Below are 27,366 nucleotides of genomic sequence, written 5' to 3'. Positions count from 1 at the left end.
GGTCCCGTGCCACTTGAGAAACCTTGGCGTTGGTGTGCGGGCTCTGGTATGTCCTTCATCTAAGGATATACTGGCGAATGTCTCAATTTTAACATCAGTGTTTAGGGATAGCCAATGTCACTGTATACATCTACCACAGTAGTGCACCTAAATTCCTGTATTATTCTAATTGTTACACATCCACACCGTTTATTTGGTGTAGGATTCTATTGTGGCACTTGTAGTCCGCTGCAGGCATCCTCCATTGTATGCATTTTTATGCTGGGGTTCGCCCTTAGCAACGAACTACAAGGGCAGGATCTGCTCCCCCAGTATATATGCACAACTGCATTTGGGGTTGAGCGCCTCCTGCCATTAGAGACCACGTCTTTGTTGTTGTTTAAAGGAGAATGGGTAGATAAAAATGGGGAATTGTGTAGAGCGCTTCTGCTAGCAAGGAACGGACTCAAGACAACACGGTTTGCACAGGACAATTTATTGGGATTTTTTCGGACAACGCGTTTTGGCGCTCACATGCGCTTTCATCAGGTCCACAAACATATAAATTAGATGCGTCCTGAGGTGCTTCCTGTGTGTGAGTGGCTACTGTCTTAAAGGGGTTCTCCACCCCTAGACATCTGATCCCCTATCCAAAGGATAGGGAATAAGATGCCTGATCGCGAGGGTCCCACTGCCGTTCATGTGACTTGACCAAAATGTTCCGAATGCTGGGGCAGATTATGAATATAAAAGCTCTCTGTTCCCTTTATCTCAGCTCACTCTCACTCACAGTTATCAACGGAAATCCATTCAACCAATCAACTGAAAGCAATCCTTCTTAATATATATCTAACAAAAAAAGACAATAACCACAATATTTCACTTTAAAATAACCCATGTTATTGAGACCACACACAAATAGGTCAGACCTTATCTGCTTATTTCACGTCATTCATTTGTCCATGGTACTAGAACAATCTTTAAAATTATAGATTTTTTTTTTTACAGAAGAAAAAAAAAGCTTACATCGGTTCAGTAAATATATACATATATTGTTCAGAATAAGTACATTATACAGTATAAACAGACATTCCTCATTTCCTTGAACAAAAGCTGACACATTTTTATATTGGGGGAGATTTATCAAAACCTGTCCAGAGGAAAAGTTGCTGAGTTGCCCATAGCAACCAATCAGATCGCTTCTTTCATTTTTTAAAAGGCCTCTGAAAAATGAAAGAAGCGATCTGATTGGTTGCTATGGGCAACTCAGCAACTTTTCCTCTGGACAGGTTTTGATAAATCTCCCCCATTGTGTGCAGTATGGCTGAAAATCGGTGCACATGCTGTTGTGCTTCACACATATATACAGAAGATTAGAAAAGTATAACATACACGTTGTATGTATCACTTTAACATACAGGAAACTGAGATAGGATATAAAAAAGTTTTGCTTGTTGCACTTGAAAGCAGCAGCTGTTTCCCTCAAACCAAACTATAAAACATGCGTATTTACAGGAGCCGACTAGCTCTACAAGTCATATATTACACATTGAGGCTCATATAGAAAAACTGATGATAAGTGGGGGTCCCATAGCAAACAAACAGATTCCAGCTGTCTTTTTTTGTATTTTGCAGTTGAAAAAACATATACCTGTTGCTATGGGAAAAACCAGCACTTCTGTCAAGCAGTTTTCTTAAATAAGGCCTGATATTTTAAAGGGAACCTGTCAGAGGCATAGGTGCTATTACCTACGTTAACTAGGAGGACACAATTTCAATCATTAAACAATCTCCTAAACTGTCTACTTCTCTACGTATGCTCCTCCAAATGGGGAAAAGCATACGTAACAACTATTTTCACAAGTTGCTCCTCTCTTTTGTCTATAAGGGGGTTCAGAACATAGATGGTAAATTATGCCCCTCCTCTGTGTAAGCTCTCTCAGCCAATTAGCAAAGCTAAGAGCGGTCATGTGACTTTGCTGCATTCCTGAGTCCTTAGTAAATGGACTCTTCAGGGGAGACAGGACTTGCATTTTTCTGATCCCTTGACACTTTAAGGAGCCATTTAAAGTCTGTTACTGTGCCCCTTGATTAATTTCTGATAGGGCGCTATAAAGACACCCTAATCTGAAGATACCCAGTCCTAGTGACAGAGGCCCTTTAAAACTGATCTGTCGCAGAGCTTTCACATGGTTGTATTTTTGGTGTATTTCTTTCAAAAAACTGGAACTAATCCCGTTAAGGTTATGTTCACACTACAGAATTCAGGCAGGAAATTTTCAACTTGAACATTCTTACTGCTTCATGGTAATTAATTTTGTAATTGGAAATTCAATGTTCCATTGACTTAATGGGTTTTGACTTGTGGAAATTAAAGGGTACTCCTGGGTCTGATAACATATCCTTCTCCAAAGGATAGGGTAAAGGTGTCTGATTACAGGACTGGGGGGCTCTGAATGCCGGAACCCAAACCCCCCTTCCCCCGACCATCTCTGTACTCTGTACTGGACAGGGCGTGTTGACCCCACACACACAGGGAGATTTGGACACCAGGGGGATCCCAACATTTGAACTACACACGATCAGACACTTAAAGGGAATAAGGAGTGGCGAAATACCTATTCAAGTCAATGAGGGTCTGATGCAAGGTGGAATTTAACATGAATATTCTTCACTGATTCCATCTTGATTTTCCGTAGTGTGAACAAGCCCTGAGACAGTGCTTTTAAACTTCAGGCTCTGTTGCTGTTGTAGCACTACAACTTCCAGCATCCTCTGACAGTCTGAGGCTGTTAGGGAATCCTGAAAGTGGCAAGGTGAGTCCGTATGAAGTATTCAATTGTAAATACAGCCATGTGAACGTGTCCGTATACCCAATGAAATCAGCCATTTTGTGAACTATCCCAAAAAATGAGAAACTGCTCATTTGATACCTCTTATAAGTCAGGCCTCATGGGTGTCAGTCCAACAGTACCTCGTTTATGTCTGGTATTAGGAGGTGTCACAAAATGGCGGCCTTCATTGTGTGAAGGTGGAAAGTCCACTCTAATTCTGTGACTGAATTCCCACAGAACCGGGTTGTAAACATTTTTTTTTTTTTTTTAAGATTTTCTCTGGATTTGAGAAGCGCATTGGAGATTTTCACATGATAACTGCATAGAGACGGTGAACTCCATGAGAGGTACATTTACATTTCTCCCATGTGTAATGAAACTTTAACCAAGCAGCTACTGTGTCTTGTGCCACGGCACATCACAACACAGATTCGTAATGAAGCAGTAGACGGTTATTCTGAAATAAATGTACTGTGTATAAAAAAGCAGTTTTGCGCAAAATAGAACTGCAGATTTAAAAAGAAAATATTTTTATTTTTTTGCCTATTTGGTGCATAAAAAGCATGCAGCGAGACCATAGATATTTCTTAATAAAACAGGAATACAATTTTTTTTTGTTACAGTTTTGCTTTACCAAATTTTGTTGTAATGCACAAATCCACTTTTCTGATTTTATAATATATATATATATATATATATATATATATATATATATATATATATAAAGGGGAAGTCCAACTAAATTCCTGTGTGCCAGGAGTTGTGCCACAAGTACTGGAAGGGTTAAGGGTTTTTTAAAATAAAAATCATTTACAAATCTGTTTAACTTTCTGGAGTACCTCTTGAAATTTGATCCATGATTAATAGCTTTTTCTGTTAAACTTTTTGAAAAATAAGGCCCATTGTTCCAAACAGAGCTCCCCTAAATCCATATAAGAGATTTATGAAACCGTCTAATAGAAAAACTTAAAAAAAAAATAAAACTGCATTGTGGTTTGTTGCCATTATACTTTTAGATTGTTTTTATAAATCAACCCCAATAAGTCCTACATTAGGACACTTATGGGGCGGGGGGATAAATAAAAACAGTTTAAGGGCAGGGTCACACGTAACGGAGCCGCAGCATATTTTACGCTGCGGATTTGTCAGTGACTGACTCTAGAGTATTCCCCCGACTGTGCCTGCATTGTCTGCTCGTAGCAGCAATCCGTCATTATGAGCAGACACACAGGGACCTGCAAGTCACGGCACACACACCCAGTGTACTCACGGACAGCACGGTCACTCCCCCTGCTCCATGTGGTAGGCCGAGAACGGCCACGATGTCTGACTACACTGCAAAATATGCTGTATATTCTCCTATGTGCAGACACACAGGGCTTCCCAGCGGCAGCCCTGTGTGCACAGTGAGGTTTGGAGGCAGGGCCAGCGTGCTAACGTGACTGTGACGTGTGGGCCCACATGAGCCCAAATCTTACTGTGCACACAGGGCCGCCGTCAGGATTCAGCTCACAGGGCTGCCTGCTCATAGAAGAATATGCATTGTATTTCTGACTGCACAGTAGATTTTGTTAAGTGTGAAATAACGCTGCATATATGCTACGTGTGACCCTACTTGTTTCCCATAGCAGCCAGTCACAAACTAGCTTTTATTTTTTAAGAGCAGAATAGAAATTAAAAGCTAAGCAGTGATTGGTTGCCATGGACAACAAAGACAGTTTTTCATCATGCTATCCTAACTTTTTTCTAAAAGGGTGGGTCCACACTATGTTTTGATGATATGGTCACCAGATCCGGGCCCGTATCTCATTCATTTGAATGAGCCGACCAGAGTCAGATAGTGACCTCGATCGGCTCATTTTTTTCCCGTATCCGGTTTTGTGACCGGACCTAAAACCGCAGCATACCACGGTTTTAGGTCAGTTACAAAACCTGATACGGGGCAAAAATGAGCCGATCTCACTTCGGCCGGCTTATTCAAATGAATGAGATACTGGGATACAGGAGCGCCCGGTTTTCACTCCCCCCAGCCGGATCCGGTGACCGTATCATCAAAACGTAGTGTGAACCCACCCTAAAAGAAATGTCCCCCATTGTCTACTAAAGACTTTGTTCAGTCTGTTTCCAAAAAGATACTTCTAAGAGCTCATTCACACCACAAAATTTCTGAGTGGAAGCTAACATTGGTCTCAATTGGATATCTGCTGACCTGTTCACAATTCCGCAATCTGGAAACATATTAATTCTTTTAGCAGAATTTGTTATTGGGATTTTGTTTTGTTATGATGCTTCTAACTCCGAGAGGAAACTGAAGAAACTCTGTAAAATGTCCTTATTGGATTAGTGCTGCCAGGAATCAGTGCTCATTTCATGCGCATACTGCTGTGAAAATAAGCATCAAAATTCAAAGTCCCATTGATATTGTTTTTTTTTTTTTTCATGGATTCTGGTGAAATTAAGAACTAAGCTACAGAATCCCATTGAAATTGATGAGAGTCTGCTGCACTGAAATTGATGAGAGTCTGCTGTAGTTTGAAAAAGGGCCTAAGGCTATGTTTGGCAGAATTTCCATAGTGTTAAAGGGGCCTTAGACTATGTTTGGCCCATTAAAGTGAACAAGCTTGCTGCAAGTACACTAAGGTATAGGTCAGCACACCTTTATGCCGTATGCCGATGTACACCACACACAGAGCCCTTTTCTAATGCGAACATAGCCTTATGCCACTGAATACATGACCCAGATGTATTCACATGTGAACTTAAATGGGCACTATCAGATCCAAAAACGTTTTATAAGTTGTTATTTATGAAAATGAAAGACCTTTTGTTATATGGTTGTTTTTTGAATATTTAATAAAGAAAATGGCTACTGAAAATTCCACCACTAGGGGTCCCCATGCCTACTGGGACACTAACCAGTCCTGTAGCAGATCTAGGCTTGTCCATGAGTCATGGACAAGAGATGACTGATGGACAAGGCTGCATGAGCAGACACCTATCACCTCCCACCACAAGGAAGGGACACTCTCCCTTCCCCTGAGAGGATTTCTAACACTGTGAGCTAATGAAAAGAGGGATTTTTATAATAAATATAGGTGATAGAGGCATGCAAATTAGATGTACATTGTCAGGATTAGGTACTGAGTAACATTTTATTTATTTATTTTGTGGGATCGGACAGGTACGCTTTAAACAGTTGCGCTTGTCTGCCAATGAAAACAATTTAACTATTTTTTTTTCAAGATTTACTAAAAAGCATAGTGGACTGTACATTAAAATAAATATATACCAACACATACCAGCCAAACATATGCCAAAATAACACAGTTGGAATACATATGGCTGCTGATTGCCTGAGGGCACATTGGTATACATAATGTGAACATAGCCTTGGGCATTTCCATATCTTGAGCATTTCCATTGGGAGCCCCCAACCAATCTCATAATATCATTTTAGGTGGATTTCCCCTTTAACAAGAGTTATCCTATGGCTACAAGTGTACGCTTCATCCAACATATATCTCATGACTTATGTATAATTAAAATTTTTACTCCCTGCTCATAAGTGTCTATGGAGTGGTAGGCATGGAGGAATAGGGTTTGTTATTAGGCCTTGTATCCTCACTGTATATTTCTGATGTAAGAATGTTTCAGAAATTGTCTATGCCTCTCAGAGGTGTAACATAAAGCTTCTGGCCCCAGTGCAAAATACGTAACAAGGCCCCTACCTACCCTGTGCCATTTATAATACTGGTATCTTCTGATGTAGCACAGGTAAATTTAGGCCCCCTTAGGCATCAGGGCCAGGCACCACTGTGACCTCTGCACACCTTAAAACCACACCCCTGAGGGGTCTCAATAGCATCGGTGGTATAACAATGATCTGCCCATATTTTCATTTTACACGAATCCTTTGTAATTTAATTAAGAAGTGGAACCGTGTGAAACCTTGCTGCATTGGATGTTAAGCGTTAATCTTTTTGATGTAAATTAGATATATTTACATAGATTTTTATATATATATTAATGGAAATAAGCACAAGCTTCCAGTACCTGAATTTACACATGCAAAGATGGATTTTATTTCCCCCCCTTATTTGGTATGTATTATTAAGCCACATAGGGGAAAATAGTCATTTAACTGCATGTTAAAGAATAAGATAAACTTGATAAGTCTTGAGTTTTCTTATATTATGATTCATGCATGTTACTTATTTTGTTTTAACTAGAGTATGACGATGCAATATACAGACATGTTATATGGTTTAGTAGTTGTTATAGGATTTATCAGTTTTGTCTACACACAATTTCTTATTAAACTGCATGAAATTCAATTTTTGTAGGTTGCTCAGAGCCGCCATCAGAAATGTGTGAGTCCCATATGGGTAAATGGTCAGGGCCCTTTAACCCTTTGTTACCTCCGTCACTCTCATCTTGTACCTTATTGTGTACATTGGTGGCCCCTTGTGATGGTTGGGTAGAGAGTTGACAGATGAGTTTGGGCCTCTTATTTGCCACCTACCATGTGCCATTTATAATACTGGTGTCTTCTTAGGTGGCACAGGGCCCTGACAGCAGTACCACCTATACTGCCCTGATAGCGGCCCTAAACTTAAATTACAATTAACGTATGACATAAAAATAATATAAAATTATGGATGCCCAGTATATTATGTTTTTAGAACATAATATGTAGAATTCTTTGTTATAATTTAATAGTCACATACAAAATAAAATAAACAAACTATTGTACCCTTTTACACAATCTTTTTGGCTTATGTTTTAATTTAGCCTTTTTGTATTAGTTCTTTTTTGCTGCAAAGCTCATATACTATACCTTGAAACAAGAAAAATAAATAAATAAAAAGAATGATGGACAGTGGGGAAAGAAGGAGGTCCCCACCTATTGAGGTTTATCTGTACAAGGAAGTTAGAAAGACCATTTTAATAATTCCATCACCAAAGAGACTATCCTGGAAAGGTCATCAAAACATGATACCTTTGGGAAGGTCGGCTGAGAAATTACAAAAAAAATTGGTAATCCTAGTGCATATCTGAGTTCACTTTATCCTGAAATATATACAGATTGTTTGTCGCTGCTATGGCAATGATGTTCTCAGTGGGATGCCAAGCTGTGTGCAAGATCTTCTTGGTAAAGTCCAAACTATCCACACTTATGTCATCTTTCCTTCTTTTGCCACCAACACATACCCTACGGGGTTTAAGGACCGCCCGTGGTTTGCTGCTCTCTCGTGAAGCTTCTAATGTGACATCTCGTTTCGTATTCCGGTCAAACATTCGAAAGAAGTTATTGTATGCCCCAGTCATGATGACACTAAAAGAAACATGAAATATGATCTAAAGTCTATGTAAATAAAAAAATACATCTAGTGCTTCATAGTGTGAGGCCTCAAAAACAGTAAGGACAGTCTCCCTTTCTGGACAGTGTATCAAGCAGCTCTCTGTGCCTCTAGCACAGCAGGAAGTCACAGAAGAGCTGAATCATCAACTCCAGCTAAATCTAATCATGTAGTGGCTCTGAATACCGAAATTCTCTTGCAGTTTGATTCTATACCAATAAGTGCTCCTTATTCCAGAACATTTTTTTTATTACTTTGACATTTTGTGTTGTTTATGCTACATTCCTCATCTGCCTATTGCTAAACTTGGCTTTGATATAGCACCAGTGATCCCACTGCTAATTTGATCCTAGCAAGGCCAAGAAATGACTTGATGTTGCCAACCTTGTACCGAATTCTTCTGATAAGTGTGAATTCATGTTAGCTCCTTGACCTCATGCAATTTGAAATTTATCTCATGCAATTTGAAATTTCAAGCAATTTAAAATTTATCTCAAGAAATTGAGATATATATACCGTATATATATATATATATATATATATATATATATATATATATATATTTATATATATATATATACATATAGTGCATTCAGAAAGTCTTCTGACCCTTTCACTTTTTTCACCATTTAATATGCGCTAAAGTAAAAAAATAATAATTAAGTGCCCCCCATCCCTATCAATTTGCTCTCAATACCCAATAATGAGAATAGCAGTAATTGCTACCAAAGGTTCCCTAACCACTAGATGACACAGAATGTACTTGTATGCCTAGTTAGGATCCCATATGGTGAATTGTGTGAACGTAAAAGAATACTAAGCGCCCAAAATTGCTTATTTTTGCTCACTTTATATAGTAACATAGTTCATAAGGTTGAAAAAAGAGTCCATCAAGTTCAACCTATAACCCTAATGAGTCCTTACTGAGTTGATCCAGAGGAATCCAAAAAACCCTCATACTCGATGTAAAAATTCCTTCCCGACTCCAAATATGGCATCAGAATAAATCCCTGGATCAACCTTTTGTCTCTATAGATCTAGAATCCATAACCTGTAATGTTATTATTCTCAAAAAATGCATCCAGACCCCTTGTAAATTATTTTACAGAGTTCCCCATGACCACCTCCTCAGGCAGAGAATTCCACAGTCTCACTGCTCTTACAGTAAAGAACCCCCGTCTGTACTGGTGTAGAAACCTTCCTTCCTCTAAACGTAGAGGATGCCCCCTTGTTATATCAAAAAAGAACCAATAAAAAGCGGTCAAAAAGTGTCATCAAAGCAAAGATGGTACAGATAAAGACTAAAAGATTACGGCACAATAAAATAGCCACCGTACTGCGTTGTATATGGGAAAAAAAAGGTATATAGAGGGCAGACTAGGGTAATCTTAGGCATAGTTATTTTGTTTAAAACGGTACAATAATAAAAAAAAAACTATGTAAATATGGGTATTGGTTTTATCATATTGACATGCATTTTTGTGTTTTTCACACCACTTTTTACAGAGTTTTGTGTCAAATATTTGGTATGAATCTCAGTAAAAAGTGGCATAAAAATTACACTACATTTTCAAAGGAGTTTACATCAAAAAAAGCAAAAGCTTACATGATGATGTGCTCCAATTTTGCAAAAGTGGGCCTGGTGTCGGATTTCGTATAGATTCCAGGGCAATCTCAAATGCTCGTACTCATATTTACATGAGTTATGTCTTCTTAAAGACGAGGAGCAAAAAACGAAATTGCAAAAATTTTAATTGGCTGTGTCTTCAAGGCCAAAAATCACTGAAGGTTCAAGGGGTTAAACTAAATACTGAGTAAAGGGTCTGAATACTTATGTCAATGCAATATTTTAGTTTATTTCCTTTTAGTAAATTAGCAAAAAGATTTCTAACATTCTAATTTTACTTTGCCATCATAGTGTGAATGATGAGAGATGATTTTTTAAATCTTAGCACAAGGCCACGACATTAACTTGAAAAAAAGTGAAGGTCTGAACATTTTTTGAATGCACTGTATATATACTATCGCAGAAGTATAAAAGTCAGCTCTAATAAAACTGCTGCCAGAAGGGAAGGAGACCCACTATCTTGGGAACTTTCTTACATCAATGCTGTATCGTCTGCCACACCACAGGATCTGAGTGAGTGAACCACAGTTGGACCAGGTTATTTAGCTTGTTATTGGTGTTTGGCAAATATACTTACTCTAGCCATACCATACCAATGCTTGTTTAAAGGGGTACTCCGGTGAAAACCTTTTTTCTTTTAAATCAACTGGTGGCAGAAAGTTAAACATATTTGTAAATTACTTCTATTAAAAAATCTTAATCCTTCCAGTACTTATTAGCTGCTGAATGCTACAGAGGAAATTCCTTTCTTTTTGGAACACTGATGACATCACGAGCACAGTGCTCTCTGCTGACATCTCTGTCCATTTTAGCAACCATACATAGCAGATGTATGCTAAGGGCAGCATGGTGGCTCAGTGGTTAGCACTGCTGCCTTGCAGTGCTAGGGACTTGGGTTCAAATCCCACTAAGGACAACAATAAATAAAGAATTATTATTATTATTATTATTATAACGTCATCAGAGAGAACTGTGCTCGTGATGTCATCAGAGAGCATTCCAAAAAGAAAAGAATTTCCTCTGTAGTATTCAGCAGCTAATAAGTACAGGAAGGATTAGGATTTTTTAATAGAAGTAATTTACAAATATGTTTATCTTTCTGCCACCAGTTGATTTAAAAGAAAAAAGGTTTTCACCGGAGTACCCCTTTAATCCTGTTATTATTGCTGGTCCCTTGATAAACTCTTAAACTGTATACTATCTTTAAAAGGGGGAAACGCGTTGGGACATACATACATCAACAGGAATTTCTGGTTCTCACGTAGTGTTTGGGGTTATTCTTCTGGCCTTATTTTCTTGGCTTTTACTCACCAGTACAATCTTTGCATTTGTTGACCAGAATCAATTTGTGCTGTTTTCTTGTTAATATTGTTTTTAAGGTTGCACATATTTTCGCTGGAGGACGTTATATTTTAAGGCATACCAATAAAATGTTACGTTTTAGTAGAGCGGACTTGTGTACTTCTTTATGAGTTATATGATAATCCTCTACTACACCTACACTGTCTGCGATAACAATATATATATATATATATATATATATATATATATATATATATACTGTATATATTCTCAAGTGTTTTGTAGAGAGAAATAAAAAGCCATGTTTCTTAGAAATAATTACCTGTCAGATCCATTCCAAGCGCACTCAAACTTGTCAAATATGCAGTCATTCTCATACAGGGAACATAACTTACTTCTAAGGTAGTCATGAACCTGCAGGATGAGAAATAAGATTGGTGACAATTCAAAAAACAAAAACTGGATTTTCAATATTTCTAACACCATGTTTCATCTTTTAGGTCAGATTAACATGAGCATAATTTGGACGTATTTTTGCATCCGTATTATGGCTGCAAGGATGGGTCTGATGACCTGAACTGACAGCTCGGGTGTTATTTGTTTGTGGGGCAATGTAAATGTGTATACCCAGAAATGCTTACATCCTGAGCTTCTCATAATAGGATTGGGCAAAAGCTCCCGAATCTCTTCTGTTGGTTTTCCTGTTGGCTAAGTATACATGCATACATCTTTATAGCATTCATCAGTGTCGCCTCAATAAAATGGTAGACCCATCTCTATGACATGTCAAGGGATTCAGGTGGACATTTGTCACTTGATATAACAATGTCCCATGAACTATATCTTGCTAGAAGGAGCGAAAGCGCGCTTGGGGTCCAGACGCATATCCAGCCATAGACATGGGTAAGTGATAACACATCTTTATTACCTAGCTGTAGTGGCAGGAATGGTAGCAGTCACCCCCATATGGGGATAGGATCATGTTAAATGGTGCTTCCCACGATTCCCAGTCATTTTGCTACATTTAATATTGGTGTTATTACTGCATACGGAAAGTTGTATACTTAGGGTTACAATATTGCAGCTGATTTTGTTCCTGGCATGATTTATGTCTGTAATTCTGGCTTACATTTTCATTTTTATGAGATACTGATGTTTTTAAATGGTATTTAAATAAAAGCTATTTTTTTTTATAATTTAAGTGGAGTCAACTTGGTTTATTGTGTGGTGTAAAATCTTGCTATTGTGACTGACCTCCCAATGAAGAGATGCGCGTTTCTTAATAAATTAGGCAGTAGGAGGCCTATGCATCAGTCTTCTAAAATCTATGCTTCCTCCAAGCTAGCTTAGATCTTAGGTACAAGTTACACTGATGAATCTGATGAATCTGGCATTGCAGGAGGCACAGCCTTCTTTCATACCCACTTTACACAAAGCTCTCCCCACTCGGTGAGCAAAGCGTTAATTCAAAAAGTTGAAACATTTTGGTGCACAAAGGCTTGCCCAAAAATGTTGTGATTTTTAACAGTTTGCCCCTAGGGATGACAACGATAACTATCTCCCACAGTGCCACCACAGGGGAAATAAAGCATTACACTATACTGTATTATGGCCCTGATTTATTAAAATGTGTGAGAGAAAAAGTTTTAGAGATTTTGTCCATAGTAACCAATTACAGCTCAGATTTCATTTCTGAATGGGAAAGTGAAAGCTGAGCTGTGATTGGTTACTGTGGGTAAAATCTCTCCAATTTTTCTCATATGGCACATTTTGATAAAACAGGGCCGATGTCTTTTGGAATCAGTGGGCTGTCCGTGTGATGCACGAACAGGTTGGGACCTCTCTCAAAGGAGTTTTCCTGGCATTTAACATTGATGGCCTATCCATAGGTTATTGCCTTTTATAAACAATAATCCACTCATCTGCTGGTTGGTAGTGGCAATGTGTGACTGACGCCCCCTTCTGTACATAAGGGATAAGTGTTTTTGGTGGTAACAAAAGAGAGGAAAAATCAGGTTCACAGAGGCGCTGCTGGATGGACAAAAAATAGATAACCCCAGATGTTGCCCAGGACAAATATTGACTTTGATGAGAATAATAATAGGACAATGCGTTTCGGCACAAGCCTGCACCTTCCTCAGGTCCAAGAATATAGCTGATATTAAGTCCTGACATGTGTGCCTGTGCAGCGTCTAGCGAGCCAGTGGTGCAACCCTATAAGGTGTTTCTGGTGGTGCAACCCCTATAAGGTCCATAACTGATTTACCTGGTATGTTTCAATGGGCTTGGTTTCCATGTTTAGATCCCAAACTTTGACGGTGAGGTAATCCCGTGTGAGCATGTAACGGCCACTGTGACTGAACTTGACGTCAGAAACTGATGAGATGATTTCGGAAAAGAATGATCTGTTGCTGGGGTCTTCTGGTTCTTCATAAACTGCAAGAAAGCATAGTTATTATGCTGACATGATGTATAGTTCCAAGACAAGTAAACACGGCTATACAGGGTTATTAAGTAAATTAAACGCAAACCTCCTCTATTCACACAGACATCATATCTGAGGATGATAATGGATATTAGTAGCTAAAAATCACCATGTCAGCTAATGTTGTCACTTAGGCTGGTAATACACATCCAGTAGCTGTTGACCCAACATTCATTTATCCTACAACTATTTCACCGGCTCCACCATGAACATGCACACTTTTTTAAGTGAAGAGAAATACGCCCCTTTTAGGGAAAAACAAATTATTTACAATGGAATCAAATTGGTGTTAGTGAGTCCTACCGGAGGGGGTATAACTGTTGAGTCCCTACTCCAAAGATCAGACACTTCTGGCATTTCCTATTGATATAACAATTGGGTAAAACAATATAACCTAATTTATCACCTTCCATTGACTAGGTCACCACTCATAATGTTCGGAAGCCCCATAGTGACTGAAATAAAGCGGTGGTCAGGGAGGAACAACTGACTTTCGTTCTTGCAATCAGTTGAGGTCCCAGCAGACAGACTCCTGATCGGCTAAGTATCCCCTATCATGTGATGTGGATAGGATATAACCTCATTAATAAGTGAAATTTATTTGATGTCCTCTATTCAGCACTATCCATAAATTGTGTCAATAGCTCCCCGCGATCTCCTGTATGGAGCCCTGGGGTTGTGACTCCATACAGGAGATTGCGGTGGGCCCCAGTTGTCAGATAGGGGATAAGTTCTTCTCCATAAGACTACTCCTTTAAAGGGGACCTCCGGTGGAAAACAAATAAAAAATAAAAAAATCAACTAGTAGCAGAAAGTTAAACAGATTTGTAAATTACTTCTAGTAAAAAAGAAATCTTAATCCTTCCAGTACTTATCAGCTGCTGTATACTACAGAGGAAGTTGTATAGTTCTTTTTTGTCTGACCACAGTGCTCTCTGCTGACACCTCTGTCCATGTCAGGAACTGTCCAGAGCAGGAGCAAATCCCCATAGCAAACCTATCCTGCTCTGGACAGTTCCTGACATGGACAGATGTGTCAGCAGAGAGCACTGTGGCCAGACAGAAAAGAGATTCAAAAAGAAAAGAACTTCCTCTGCAGCATACAACAGCTGATAAGTACTGGAAGGATTAAAGGGGTTATCCATCATAAGGTGATTTTAGTACGTACCTGACAGACAGTAATAGACATGCTTAGGAAGCATCTGCGCTTTTCTTTTTGTGAGATTACCATAACACTGTGGCTAGCTTTTTGTGAACTGGTATTTCCTGTTTGACTTTTCTTTTTTTTTTACTACAAATCCCACAATTCCATTTTCCTCCCTCCCACACATCAGCCACCCCACCCATAATGAGCTGCATCCATTCAAAGACCTGTGGTTTTCAATCAGGGTGCCTACAGCTGTTGCATTAGTTGCAGATTGATCTCTCTCCTACCAAGCGATCGCTCCACCAATTGAAGCAGACAGGCTCCCTGTCATCAGCTGACTAGTGAGGAAAAATCTGAGACAACAGTCATTTTGTATGCTGGTAAAAATAAATATTGAGGTGAAAATCAAAGAAGAATTGTGAGAAAACCGTCACACACAGGTACAGACACCATATTATGAATTACACTAACTTTACGGCCCATGTAGCATAATATTCCTGGAATACCCCTTTAAGATTTTTTAATAGAAGTAATTTACAAATTTCTGGCACTTGTTGATTTGTTGTTTTCCACAGGAGTACCCCTTTAAGTCCTAGAAGCTCTTATCACTAGAATTACAAGATTATCATATATATGCAAAGGCAGAGACTAGTGATCTAATACCAGGGACATTATAGAAAGGTATGGCAGCCATGGTTGGCTACCTGTTTTTTCATGACAATGTTTTTCACAAAAAAATACTACTGTAAAGTGGACCAGTGAAATCCCTCATACTTCCTTAGCAGCGTGTGATAGGAGAGAAGGAGATGCTGAGTTTGGGGATATATAGTTTCCAAAAATGTTATTTAGTATTTTAATTTGAATAGTCCTGCTTCCCCCACCCACACACAGTGACTGACAGCTCACCCTACTTAAAAAGTCATACAGGATAAGCTGTCACCCACTGTGCGTGAGCGGTGGAAGCAGGATTCTCAGGCTTTCTCTATTAGTAGTGGCAGCATATAATCAGCTTTTATATGACAATACTGAATGAGATAATGGCAAACTAGATATCCCTAAATGCTGCATCTCCATCTATATACTATACTCACTATATACTATATATACTCACTTTACCAAAATGAGAGAGTAGAACTTTATATACATGCACCTACAAAATACCTAAATATAGTTATAATAATGATAGGAACATTTGCTGACTGCATAGGCTTAAAGGGGTACTCCGCTGCTCAGTGTTTGGAACAAACTGTTCCGAGCGCTGGAGCTGGCATCGGGAGCTTGTGACGTCATAGCCCCGACCCCCTCATGACATCACGCCCCGCCCCCTCAATGCAAGTCTATGCAAGTCATGATGAATGTCACGCCCCCTCCTATAGACTTGCATTGAGGGGGCGGGGCGTTACATCATGAGGGGGCAGGACTATGACGTCATGAGCTCCCGACACCGGCTTCAGGGTTCGGAACAGTTTGTTCCAAACACTGAGCAGCAGAGCACCCCTTTAAACATACGTTTTTTGTTTTAACATTCTTCAGACAATAGTGTGTGGTGTCCCGGTACCGTATTGCATACTGTACCTAGTGTAGAGGTCCCCAAAGTCAGAGTAACTATGTTCAGGTAGGGTTCCTCAGGTGGGACAGCCCCTAGTCGCCTCTCCTAAAATCTATCTTTAGTGATAATAAATGTATATATTTAATAATAATATATTCTATATTAATGTAGTACTTACCTTGTTCAGCGTCGCAGGACCTTCGGTCATGTGACCATGCTAGTAACTTCTATGGTATGTTGTAGGACCTTAGGAGGTCCTTGGGTCACGTGTTACCCATAAATCTCTGTAATGGTGATTGACATTAGTATGGACCAATTAGCGTTAGTCCAGCCCCTGCCCATATAAGGGAGCTGCGTCCAATTATCGCTCTCTTGGGTTGCTGCTCTCGTGGATGCCGGACTAACAGGACGGTGCTACGCAACTTTCAAAGACACGCTAGGCCTCAAAACCTACGGCCTCAGCAGAACCAAAATTGTGAGTTCAAATCTAAATCCCCCCTAATGCTAGTGTGATTACTGGACTGCAACTAACCCCTAAATCCAGTGAAGCCACTCATACTACTAAAAGACTCTTAATGCTAAAGTCCCAACCTTTGTCAATCTCCAAGGAAAAGCTGTTGTTATACTCAGAGACTGTAGTATTATTGAAGCCTGCAGAAAACCTTCAGTAAACGTTAAAGGGGTATTCCAGGCCAAAACTTATATATCAACTGGCTCCGGAAAGTAAACAGATTTGTAAATTACTTCTATTAAAAAATATTAATCCTTCCAATAGTTATAAGCTTCTGAAGTTGAGTTGTTGTTTTCTGTCTAACTGCTCTCTGATGACTCACGTCCCGGGAGCTGTGCAGTTCCTATGGGGATATTCTCCCATCATGCACAGCTCCCGGACGTGACATCATCATTGAGCAGTTAGACAGAAAACTTCAGAAGCTAATAACTATTAGAAGGATTAAGATTTTTTAATAGAAGTCATTTACAAATCTGTTTAACTTTCCGGAGCCAGTTGATATATATAAAAAAAGGTTTTGCTTGGAATACCCCTTTAATGCTGTTTCAGAAACTCTCCGATTGTGGACAATGTATTCTTTTTATCTACCTCCCATTCGCTCTTGGGAAGGGTGCCGGTAGGAAAAGCTTTATTGAGGAACCCTCACCCTGGCATCACAAATAGCAAGGGTTAACAAGCACCCTTTACTTGCTGCACAGCTACACTCCCCATACCCTAAACCCCCGAGGCTATCACAAGTGGAATAACATTTGATGGTTACACATATCATACGAGGCACAAAACCTTGGTGGTTGCAGTTTATTCCAGTCAATGCAGAATCCTTGACCGTTTCGGAATTTAACTTGAATAGTCTTTAAAACTGACTGGATATAAAGATGCACATTCACCTTCAACACATTAACATTTAGCTGCACGTGGGGCTTATCTTGGCCAAGTGGAGGTAAACCTAGATAATTCAGATCTGATGGAGGCTTATCTCTCCAAAAACAAAACGATCAGGCCAAAGGATCAGTTTAAATCCAACATGACCAATTCTTCTCCCACTAACATCGTCTATTGGGTAGAGTCAGGAGGCCTCCATATGCATGGTCCGCTACAGTCTCCCAGCTGCTTCACCCACGTTCAGAAGTCAAGTCCTGGAAAAAAAAGTGCAGGAACTCACCCAAGATTTCCACTCAAGAGCTGGTCCTGCAGAACTCATGTTAATGGGAACGGTGTTCCTGCTTGGGAACTCAGTTCCCTCACGTTCCTGCTGGACTTGAGCCCTTCCCACATTTTATATGGGCTTGTCATGGGTCATTTCCTAGCAGCCAATCTCAGATAACTCAGTTATTTAGCTTAGAGCAGTCTGATCTTATAGAGCAGATTTATGCACTACAACATCAGACACACTATGTACTTGGCTTAATTAGCAAATAAAACAAAAGTCCTTGGCAGTACACAGTTCCAACAACCCAGCTATAAAGGACTGGAGTAGGGGTAATACTGAGGTAACACTGTAGAATAAAGATTGCGTCCCTCTCTTGCTTGCTCAATCCTTTGTAGATTCTTGTAGGTATAGTCCACAGTTTCTACTTCACTAAAGTGGTTCACACCAGTTCATTTTTAGCAAGGTTTAGATACATATGTTGTACTCACTCTTTTCTTTCTCTGCAATACCCTCTGTAGGGTGTACAGGTGACTTGAGGTGTAGTTCCAAAAGCCAAATAGATAACTATACACAGTCTGAAGCCCTGTAGGGTTCTACACTTGCAATAAGGTACTGAGAAAAAAACTTCTCCCCAATGACATAAAGCATCCTCATGCACTCTCTCTCTCTCTCTCTCTCTCTCTCTCTCTCTCTCTAAGTGTGATGTCCTAGTACAGGATATGGTCCTGCACTACACTTAGGCCCTGTCAGGTTGAGTCCCTCAGTGACCTGGGGCTCTCCTGCAGTGTCTCTTACAATTCTCTCTCTTTTGCTCTTAGCACTTGTGCTCTTTACTGAGACCAGCAAACACCAGAGATCTCAGTGCTAATGTCCAGCATCGGGAAGGCCTCAAATCTACAGTCATTCCAGTAAGACAAGTCTATGTCTGCTCTCACTACTACCTATAGTCAAGTCCAGCCTAAAGTCAAGATTCTAAAGTCTATTACAAGTCTAATTGGTCCCAGCAAGCTGCGAGGTCCCTCTGTGTTCCTGGCCACCTCTCTGGGATTCTGGCCTAGCTGTAAAGATAATAACACCTTTCTTAACTCAGTAAAGCCTCCGTTAAACCATAACTTTGTTGTAGACTCTCCTTTCACTGCCTAGCCATTGGAATAGCGGAGATACCGTTCGTGTGGTTCCAGTACCCAAAAACCACTCTGACGTCATGAACATTAGGGGTTAACAACACCTTGCCCCCGGGGTTAATACCATCTTGCTCCCTCCACCTACACTGCTACACCCCTTGGTCCCGCCATCACCTTGGCTCACCACATAAGTATTACCGTAGTTATTGTACATAAGGCAGATGACCACCTGGGTAATTTCAGCACTTCACAGGAGCTTTCAGGTCCAAACATACACAGGAGGTCTAAGGCCTACTCAAGAGAAGGAGGGAGATCGAATACAACACTCATTTTCTCACACCTCTGTAGACTAGACTCAACTAACTAGATCAACCAGGATTTCCTCAATCTGAGCAGAGGAAGGTAGGGCTTGATCTAGAGACCTCCCACCTGTTAGGGCTTTCCCAATGTATGGCTATGGTAAGTATATAGGGGCTGGCCTGCTCACAGTATCCAGTAAGTACAGTACAGACCAAAAGTTTAGACACACCTTCTCATTCAGAGTTTTCTTTATTTTCATGACTATGAAAATTGTAGATTCACATTGAAGGCATTAAAACTATGAATTAACACATGAATTATATACATAACAAAAAAGTGTGAAACAACTGAAAATAGGTCATATTCTAGGCTCATCAAAGTAGCAACCTTTGGCTTTGATTACTGCTTTGCACACTCTTGGCATTCTCTTGTTGAGATTCAAGAGGTAGTCACCTGAAATGGTTTTCACTTCACAGGTGTGCTGGTGTGGAGGAGGAGGTGTGATGGTGTGGGGGTGCTTTGCTGGTGACACTGTTGGAGATTTCTTCAAAATTGAAGGCATACTGAACCAGCATGGCTACTACAGCAGCTTGCAGCGGCATGCTATTCCATCCGGTTTGCGTTTAGTCGGACCATCATTTATTTTTCAACAGGACAATGACCCCAAACACACCTCCAGGCTGTGTAAGGGCTATGTGACCAAGAAGGAGAGTGATGGGGTGCTGTGCCAGATGACCTGGCCTCCACAGTCACCGGACCTGAACCCAATCGAGATGGTTTGGGGTGAGCTGGAGCGCAGAGTGAAGGCAAAAAGGGCCAACAAGTGCTAAGCATCTCTGGGAACTCCTTTAAGACTGTTGGAAGACCATTTCAGGTGACTATCTCTTGAAGCTCATCAAGAGAATGCCAAGAGTGTGCAAAGCAGTAATCCAAGCAAAAGGTGGCTAGAACCTAGAATATGACATATTTTCACACTTTTTTGTTATGTCTATAATTCCACATGTGTTAATTCATAGTTTTGATGCCTTCAGTGTGAATCTACAATTTTCATAGTCATGAAAATAAAGAAAACTCTGAATGAGAAGATGTTTCCAAACTTTTGGTCTGTACTGTATATAAAGACATTAATAGTGAAAACATCAAGTACACACAATGTGCATTTTAGGGTGTAATCACATTTGACAACCAATAAACTGTACAAAACTACACTGTGGGACACTGCAGATTAGCCTTATTAAGTTATATGGATGTCATAGAAGTTGGCAACCCATTCAGGGCCCCCTCAGTGAACCAGAGTGAAGAGCCACTAGTAAGCACTGTCAATTTCTCAGGTGGATTCAAACAGTCCATTGATCACCTGAATGATAGCCATGTAAGCCTACATATCCCTTTGCTTGTTGCAGTTTAGTTGACATAAGCAGACAACCCTTTTTCACTGCAGTAGCTCTTATGTGAAAGCAGTAGTATGAAATGAGAAAACCCATTTAAAAGTTGTTCTATAGTATTAACTCACAATATTGAAGGTAAATGTGACAGAAATAACATAGCGTGTTGTAATTCTGCTATATTGGTGTGAATGAGTGGAAATACCACATACTAGATACCTAAATGGTATAATAATGTAGGTTGTACTTTTTCTTTTTTTCTCTTATATCTGGAGCTTTAAATACATACCTAGCAGTAAACCCATACTGCTACAATCATGAATTTTCTCACACCGTATGGTATGAATGCTTATTCCAAATTATACACTTTCCTTTGTAAAACTGTCATCAATAATGCTAGACTGCTAGGAGGCTGAGCGCAACGTTTTACCCCACATATGTCTAATTAATAATTACTATACTACTACAAGAATTCCCATTTCTACATGTCGCGAAAAGCTACGAAAACTTTTTGGAAGACTTCCCAAATTTCACACCGATTATTGTAAGAATTTTCATTCGTTTGAGGCAGAAAAACACGACAGCCATGTGACATTTAATTTAACCTCAACTAACCCTCTTTAAAGCTATTTCATACAAACATGCACTTCCATTAGCATACGCTAAGAGTTAAAGGGGTTGTCCAGCACAAAAAATCTACCTGCATATGGTCTCAAAAAGTACAATAAAGAAATTTACTAATAGTTTTATTACAAAGTATTACAAAGTGCACAGATCATTAATTTCAGTTATGAAGGTCTTCCTCCCACTTCCCCTCAAGTCAGCACAGACACTATGGGGAGATGGTATTACCGCTCATTAGATTAATGACTTATTAGATAGGGTAGCAGTGAGCCCATTCTGACGGAAACCACTGTGTGAATGGCTTCCTGCTGCCTCATCTAATAAATCTGAAATATTAGCTCCCCCTTCGAAACACTGGTCTCTTCCCGTGCTGACAGGAGGGGAGGGGGATGGAAATTGATGATCTGATCTTTGGATAATAACACTTTATTAGTAAGCTGCTTTATTATACATTTTGACACCTTACAAAGGTTGTTTCTTTTGCCAGACAGCCCATTTAAACATTTGTATATTCTGTATCAGATGATGGATTAATAATCACAATGATTGGACACACACTCTTCAGCTAGTTTCTATGCAGAAACTTCTGGAAAGACTAAAGACACTAATGCAGCCCCCTCTCCCCAGAGGGCTGGATGCAAAACCAGTATGATCTGGCTAAGGCCATAGAAGAGCGAATATCTCTCCAAGCTCTGCTCCTGCTAGGTAAACCAGTCAGAGAAAAGTGTATACACCTAGTCAGAGTGTTCCTCTTACATTTAGTCAGCAATGTCCAGGCCTATACAGGGTCCTGTATAAGCCAAGAAAGTCTCAACACAATTCCAGTTGCAAGATTTATCTAAACTGAGACAGATCTAGGTTGTGTGCAGTGATCACAGCATTGTTAAGATTTTCTGAATATTTCAACCAACCAGTTCATGCTATGAGACATTACCATGTTTTCAGACCCTTCTGCGAAACACTAATGTCTTTGTGGACCTACGGAGTTAGTGAAGCGTGGCTATACATCTCACAAAAAGTTTCTTTAGCATACACAGTGCACATGGGGTGCTGAAAAACCCTGAATAAAAATCAAGAATCTCCACCACAATAAGCCAACATGCGTAGGCCCTTCACAGTAGAGTTTGGACTGTATCTGTATCTGCAATTTTATCACCACTAGTAACACATCAGTCAGTGTATCTGCTGTTAGAACATTCTTATAGAGGCAGTGACCAACTTTCTATTCATCTTCCTAAAAGCTTGTAACTTTGCAGCACAGTGAAAGAAACTGTGTTTTCTTGGATCTGCACAGTAAAGTTAAGTAACATTTTGCATTATGTGCAAGTTATACAAGTGGTCAAATTTATTTTTCCTGTACATAATACCATAGGTACAACCTATTTGACATAAGGCCAAGCCATGTGACATCACTATGTACAATTACCAAGGCAATGCTACTACATGACTTAAGACTGGCAGCAACCAACCTGATTGGACGAGCTACCACAGCATCACCAAAACAGTTGTCTGGAACAACGCATGCACTCGTGAAAGCAGACTATTGGTGCGGGCTGCGAGAAGGCGGCACGGAGACAAGGAATAACCAAACCAATATGCAAAGACCAGCAATTGTCCACACTGAATATTCATTACATGGGAGGGGAAACGGGTGAGTTTCCTGCACCGCAAACAGGTCAGTAAAAACGACACATGCTGCGAACATATGTAACACATGCCAGTTACAAAAGGGCTCAACTAGCAACAAGCACGCTACATAGCCAAAGAGATGTGGTACTGAAGCATCACCTAAAACGGGGCACAATAAATACCCTGCACGGACCCATACTTCAGCAGAAAACTGACCATGCTGCCAGGGGAAGATGAAATAGCAGGACTTTTAGGTTGAGCTTAATGGACCTTTGTTTTTTTCAAGCTTTTAAACAATGTAACATCATCCATCTGCAACAACAGTAACGCACTAAGGCTAGGTTCACATTGAGGAATCTCCGATCGCATATTCCGGTCAGGGATTCTGAGGGCAGTTGACACTGACTGATCAATTGCCCTCATAGAAGATAATGCATTCTGCGCCTATTCTGCTAAAGAATGACCAAGATCCTTCTTTCAGTGTCAAAAATTTAATTGGCGGGTTCTCCATCGCTAAAATTCCATAGTATGCACTGTGCAGCAGAATCCCATTGACAACAAGAGGACACCCCCTTTCTCATGGTATGGTATCATTAACTGCCCCCCAAAAAAGCTTACATACAGTATATAAAGTAGGGAATGTAGCGGTTTACTGTGTAATTGCCTTTCAAAGATGTGGGCATGAAGTTCTGGATCATGGATGCAAGATCTGGGTATCTCAGCCATCAAGGCCAGTGGCATTGCTTTCAGTAATGATCGGTGATGCACCTTGTGAAACCGCTTTAGTCATCACCTTCTCCAGAGACTGGGCCTTGCTCTACCTTAAAAGACCTTCATATATCAATAGCCAAATAATATTAGTTCTCAATAAAACAGGGTGGACCATAGTGACCCCCCTTAACCCATAAGTGCTCTTTGCCATCAGTGAGTGCTGCAGCAGGTACTTAGCAGAGTCATAGCCATTACCAGTGGCGGCAGAATATAACAAACAAGCTGTTTTTTTCCTTGTCTTCATCAAGTCTGAGTAGTCCAGAACTGCGGAGGTTCATTATGTGTTTTCTGGATCTGTGCCTGGAAATGACTGCATCATAAACTAACTGCACGGGTTTGATGGTAATGAAACAATTATTGGCTCACTGCATTTGCTGGTAAAGGTCACCTTTAATTAGTATGGATAATTTTCATGCTATTTTGCTACTGAAGTGGGTTTATATCTTTCAAATCAACAACTGCAACAAGTCCTACTCTGTCATTCTAAAAACTCCTTTTATACAAGCTATTTTTGTTAGTGTTTTGGAACTTTTAAACTACACTTTAGTTGGGGTAATTTGTTGTTGGACGTCAAAGAATCAGCTGTAATCTGTGTACAAAATGTTTTAAAAAAAACGTGTACAAATTCCCTGCAGCACCCCCACAGGAGAAATTAAGCATTTCAGGGAAGTTACATTATTTCAAATCATGTAACATCCAGATGTGCTAGGTCCTCCACAGCAAGAGATGCTCTTTGTAGCTACTGTATCAATAAGGGACCGAACCAGAGGAATACTTGTGGTAACTTAGAGTGCTCTAATAGGAATACCTGTAGACTCTGTAAAGATAGCGATAAAAATAAGATAATGCTTATTTGGCTGACAACTATTACCCCTGCTCGCCTGTGTTTTCAGAATGTGAAGGAGGGAAAGCCACTGCCAGGCACCTCTAATGGCATCGCACCAAAAATGTTAAAATTGAGAAATTTTAAATTTCTGACAGGTAGCCCCCACATACATTAGATGGTCGTCCAACACAAGTATGTGTTTGGCCAGCTTAATATATTCTCCCATAAAGGTTGGGCTCTGGCAGAACAGAGCTGTGTTTTCTCAATTAAATGTGTGAAGAGGCATCTCACATCACACCCTTCTTGTGGTAGAACGAGAAAGCTCTAGAAAGGTTATGACAAGAAGACTTAAAACTGGCATGTCTGGATGCATTTGGTAGGAGAGATGTTATATTGACACTTCTAAAGCTATGTTTTAAATTAATAGTGGGTCTAGAAGTGGCTTATGGGATACTATGAAGACCTAATAAAGGAGAGATAGCCGGGTCTAGGAAGAAACAGGCCACTTTTTCTCTGCAGGAAAAACTCCACCTGCCATTTTTAAATACCCTCACATATGTTCCCAAGTAGGGCTGGGCGGTATACCGGTGCATACCGAATACCGAAATTTTTGTGCAGCACGATATGAATTTTAACCTATACCGCAATACCGGTTTGGCCCCTCCCCCTCAGGAATGAATTATCAGCCCAGCGCTGCGCTGTCCCCATCGGGGAACTAATCATATGTGACCGGTGAGCGCTGTTCTGCCCCCCCAATTAATTATCAGCCCAGCGCTACTACTCACATGTCACCCGCAAGCGCTGCCTTCCTGGTCCTCCTGTTTGTTGCGGCTGCCGGCGCTGACACTCTATACCAGTGGTCTTCAACCTCCAGATGTTGCAAAACTACAACTCCCAGCATGCCCGGACAGCCGCTGGCTGTCCGGGCATGCTGGGAGTTGTAGTTTTGCAACATCTGGAGGTCCGCAGATTGCAAACCACTGCTCTATACTGTATCCCTATTCCCTTCCCAGGGAATGGAACATCGGAAAGCCTTCAGCCTATCACCGGCCGCAGCGATGTTCCGCCTCGGCCAGTGATTGGTTGAACGCACTGTCATGTAAAAAGCCGGCTTCTTACATGACAGTGGGCTCAGCCTATCACCAGCCGAGGCGGAACATCGCTGCGGCCGGTGATAGTCTGACGACTTCCGACGTTCACGTCCCCAACATAAGGCCAACGTAGGAACACGCGTTAGTTTATTTTGTTTACCTTTTGCAGCCCGCGCATAGGGATACAGCATAGGGATACCGCAAAGTATAGAAAGTTTCAGCGCCGGCGGCCGCAACAACCAGGAGGACAAGGAGAGCAGCGCTTGTGGGTGACGTGAGTAGTACCCCGATGGGAACAGTGCAGCGCTGGGCTAATAATTAATTAATTTTGGGGGAGGGGGAGGGGGGGAATACCGTTATATACCATGGAACCGCCATAAGTTACAAAAATACCGCAATACACATAATTGGCCATACCGCCCAGCCCTATTCCCAAGGCTGCCTGGAATAAGGCAGCCTCCAATGGCATACAGCAACCTGAATATGAAAAAGGCACAACGGACAGATAGACTATGCAGGTAGATTGTTTTCTAATCGGGCAAAGAAAAAATCTGAATTTTTTTAAATCCAAAATCCAAGCAGCAGATGGATAGTATAATGTAGTTAAAGAGGAAGAATGTCCAGCGCACACACGTGTAAAACTGAGCTGCTTTATTGCATAGTTTCCATAGGAAACATCGGACACTCAGGTAACGTGACGCGTTTCGGCCAGCAAGGCCTTAGTCATACACGTGTATTGGTGTATGACTAAGGCCTTGCTGGCCGAAACGCGTCACGTTACCTGAGTGTCCGATGTTTCCTATGGCAACTATGCAATAAAGCAGCTCAGTTTTACACGTGTGTGCGCTGGACATTCTTCCTCTTTTGCATATATCTGGACCCAGTCCTGGTCCTGTCCGTGCGCTGAAGCCTGGGGTAGAGCTGGTTCGACTTGCTTGTACATTCTATAATGTAGTTAGGAGTAGGAGTACCAATACCTTTACTCCTCCAGCAAAACCTTTGCTGAAACAGAAGTTTATTCTTAAAAATGATATGATAAACCTCTCATTGTTATCCCTGACACAGAGAGACTTATTAGGTGAATATATTACATTGGAAGAGGTAAAAGTGGCACTTATGACCATGTCAATAAATAGGTCAATCGGTTTGAATGGGATTTCCCTAGAGGTCTGTAGGGAACATGGAGTCTGGAGTCATTTTTATTTACTTCTTCAAATATACAATAAACAGTTCAGTGATAATAACTAAGTTTCTACTTTATTACGGTAAGTCTTCATTAAAATAGAGATTTCTAGATGAGTAGTTAAAACGTTACAAACAATCTAAGATGTTCCGAATGCTACCTGCATTCTTAATTGTACAATCGGGTAGCATTCAAAATGCATTAGACTTTTTGTAGCTTTATAATTACTTGTCTAGGAAAAGGTTTTTAATTAAAACTTAATAAAGTAGAAACTGTTTTTTTTTTGTCACTGAAACGTGAACGTTTATTGTCTGCCGTCTCACAAGGTCAAGTAAATGGCACGTGCAGTAGTGGGTTTAGCAAGGCCCAGGAGAGAAGTGAGCTGGATCATATATTTCTGCAAATATACCCCGCTTGTCTTAATAATATTGTCAAATTCTATAAAAGAAGCATTAATTGTTGTTAATTAAAAAAGAAAATTCTATAATT

At 40.3% G+C, this 27,366-nt stretch overlaps 1 protein-coding gene across 5 annotated transcripts in view; it reads right to left on the bottom strand.

The window, feature by feature from the left end:
• Window positions 1-856: 856 nt before the first annotated feature.
• The window catches only part of PPP2R2C (protein phosphatase 2 regulatory subunit Bgamma), a 170,506-nt gene continuing 143,996 nt past the window's right edge, over window positions 857-27,366 (bottom strand). For all 5 annotated transcript variants that reach the window (XM_056555103.1, XM_056555104.1, XM_056555106.1 and 2 more), the window contains 3 exons: window positions 13,369-13,538; window positions 11,425-11,516; window positions 857-8,148 (listed from right to left, as the gene is read on the bottom strand). In XM_056555103.1, coding sequence (XP_056411078.1) covers window positions 7,857-8,148; window positions 11,425-11,516; window positions 13,369-13,538 — 554 coding nt within the window. In that variant the 3' untranslated portion in view covers window positions 857-7,856. The remainder of the gene's footprint in view (window positions 8,149-11,424; window positions 11,517-13,368; window positions 13,539-27,366) is intronic.

Source organism: Hyla sarda, chromosome 1 (genome assembly GCF_029499605.1).
Source record: "Hyla sarda isolate aHylSar1 chromosome 1, aHylSar1.hap1, whole genome shotgun sequence".
Taxonomy (NCBI): domain Eukaryota; kingdom Metazoa; phylum Chordata; class Amphibia; order Anura; family Hylidae; genus Hyla; species Hyla sarda.
Note: the sequence above shows the minus strand (reverse complement) of the source record. Positions and strands in the feature narration are given on the sequence as shown.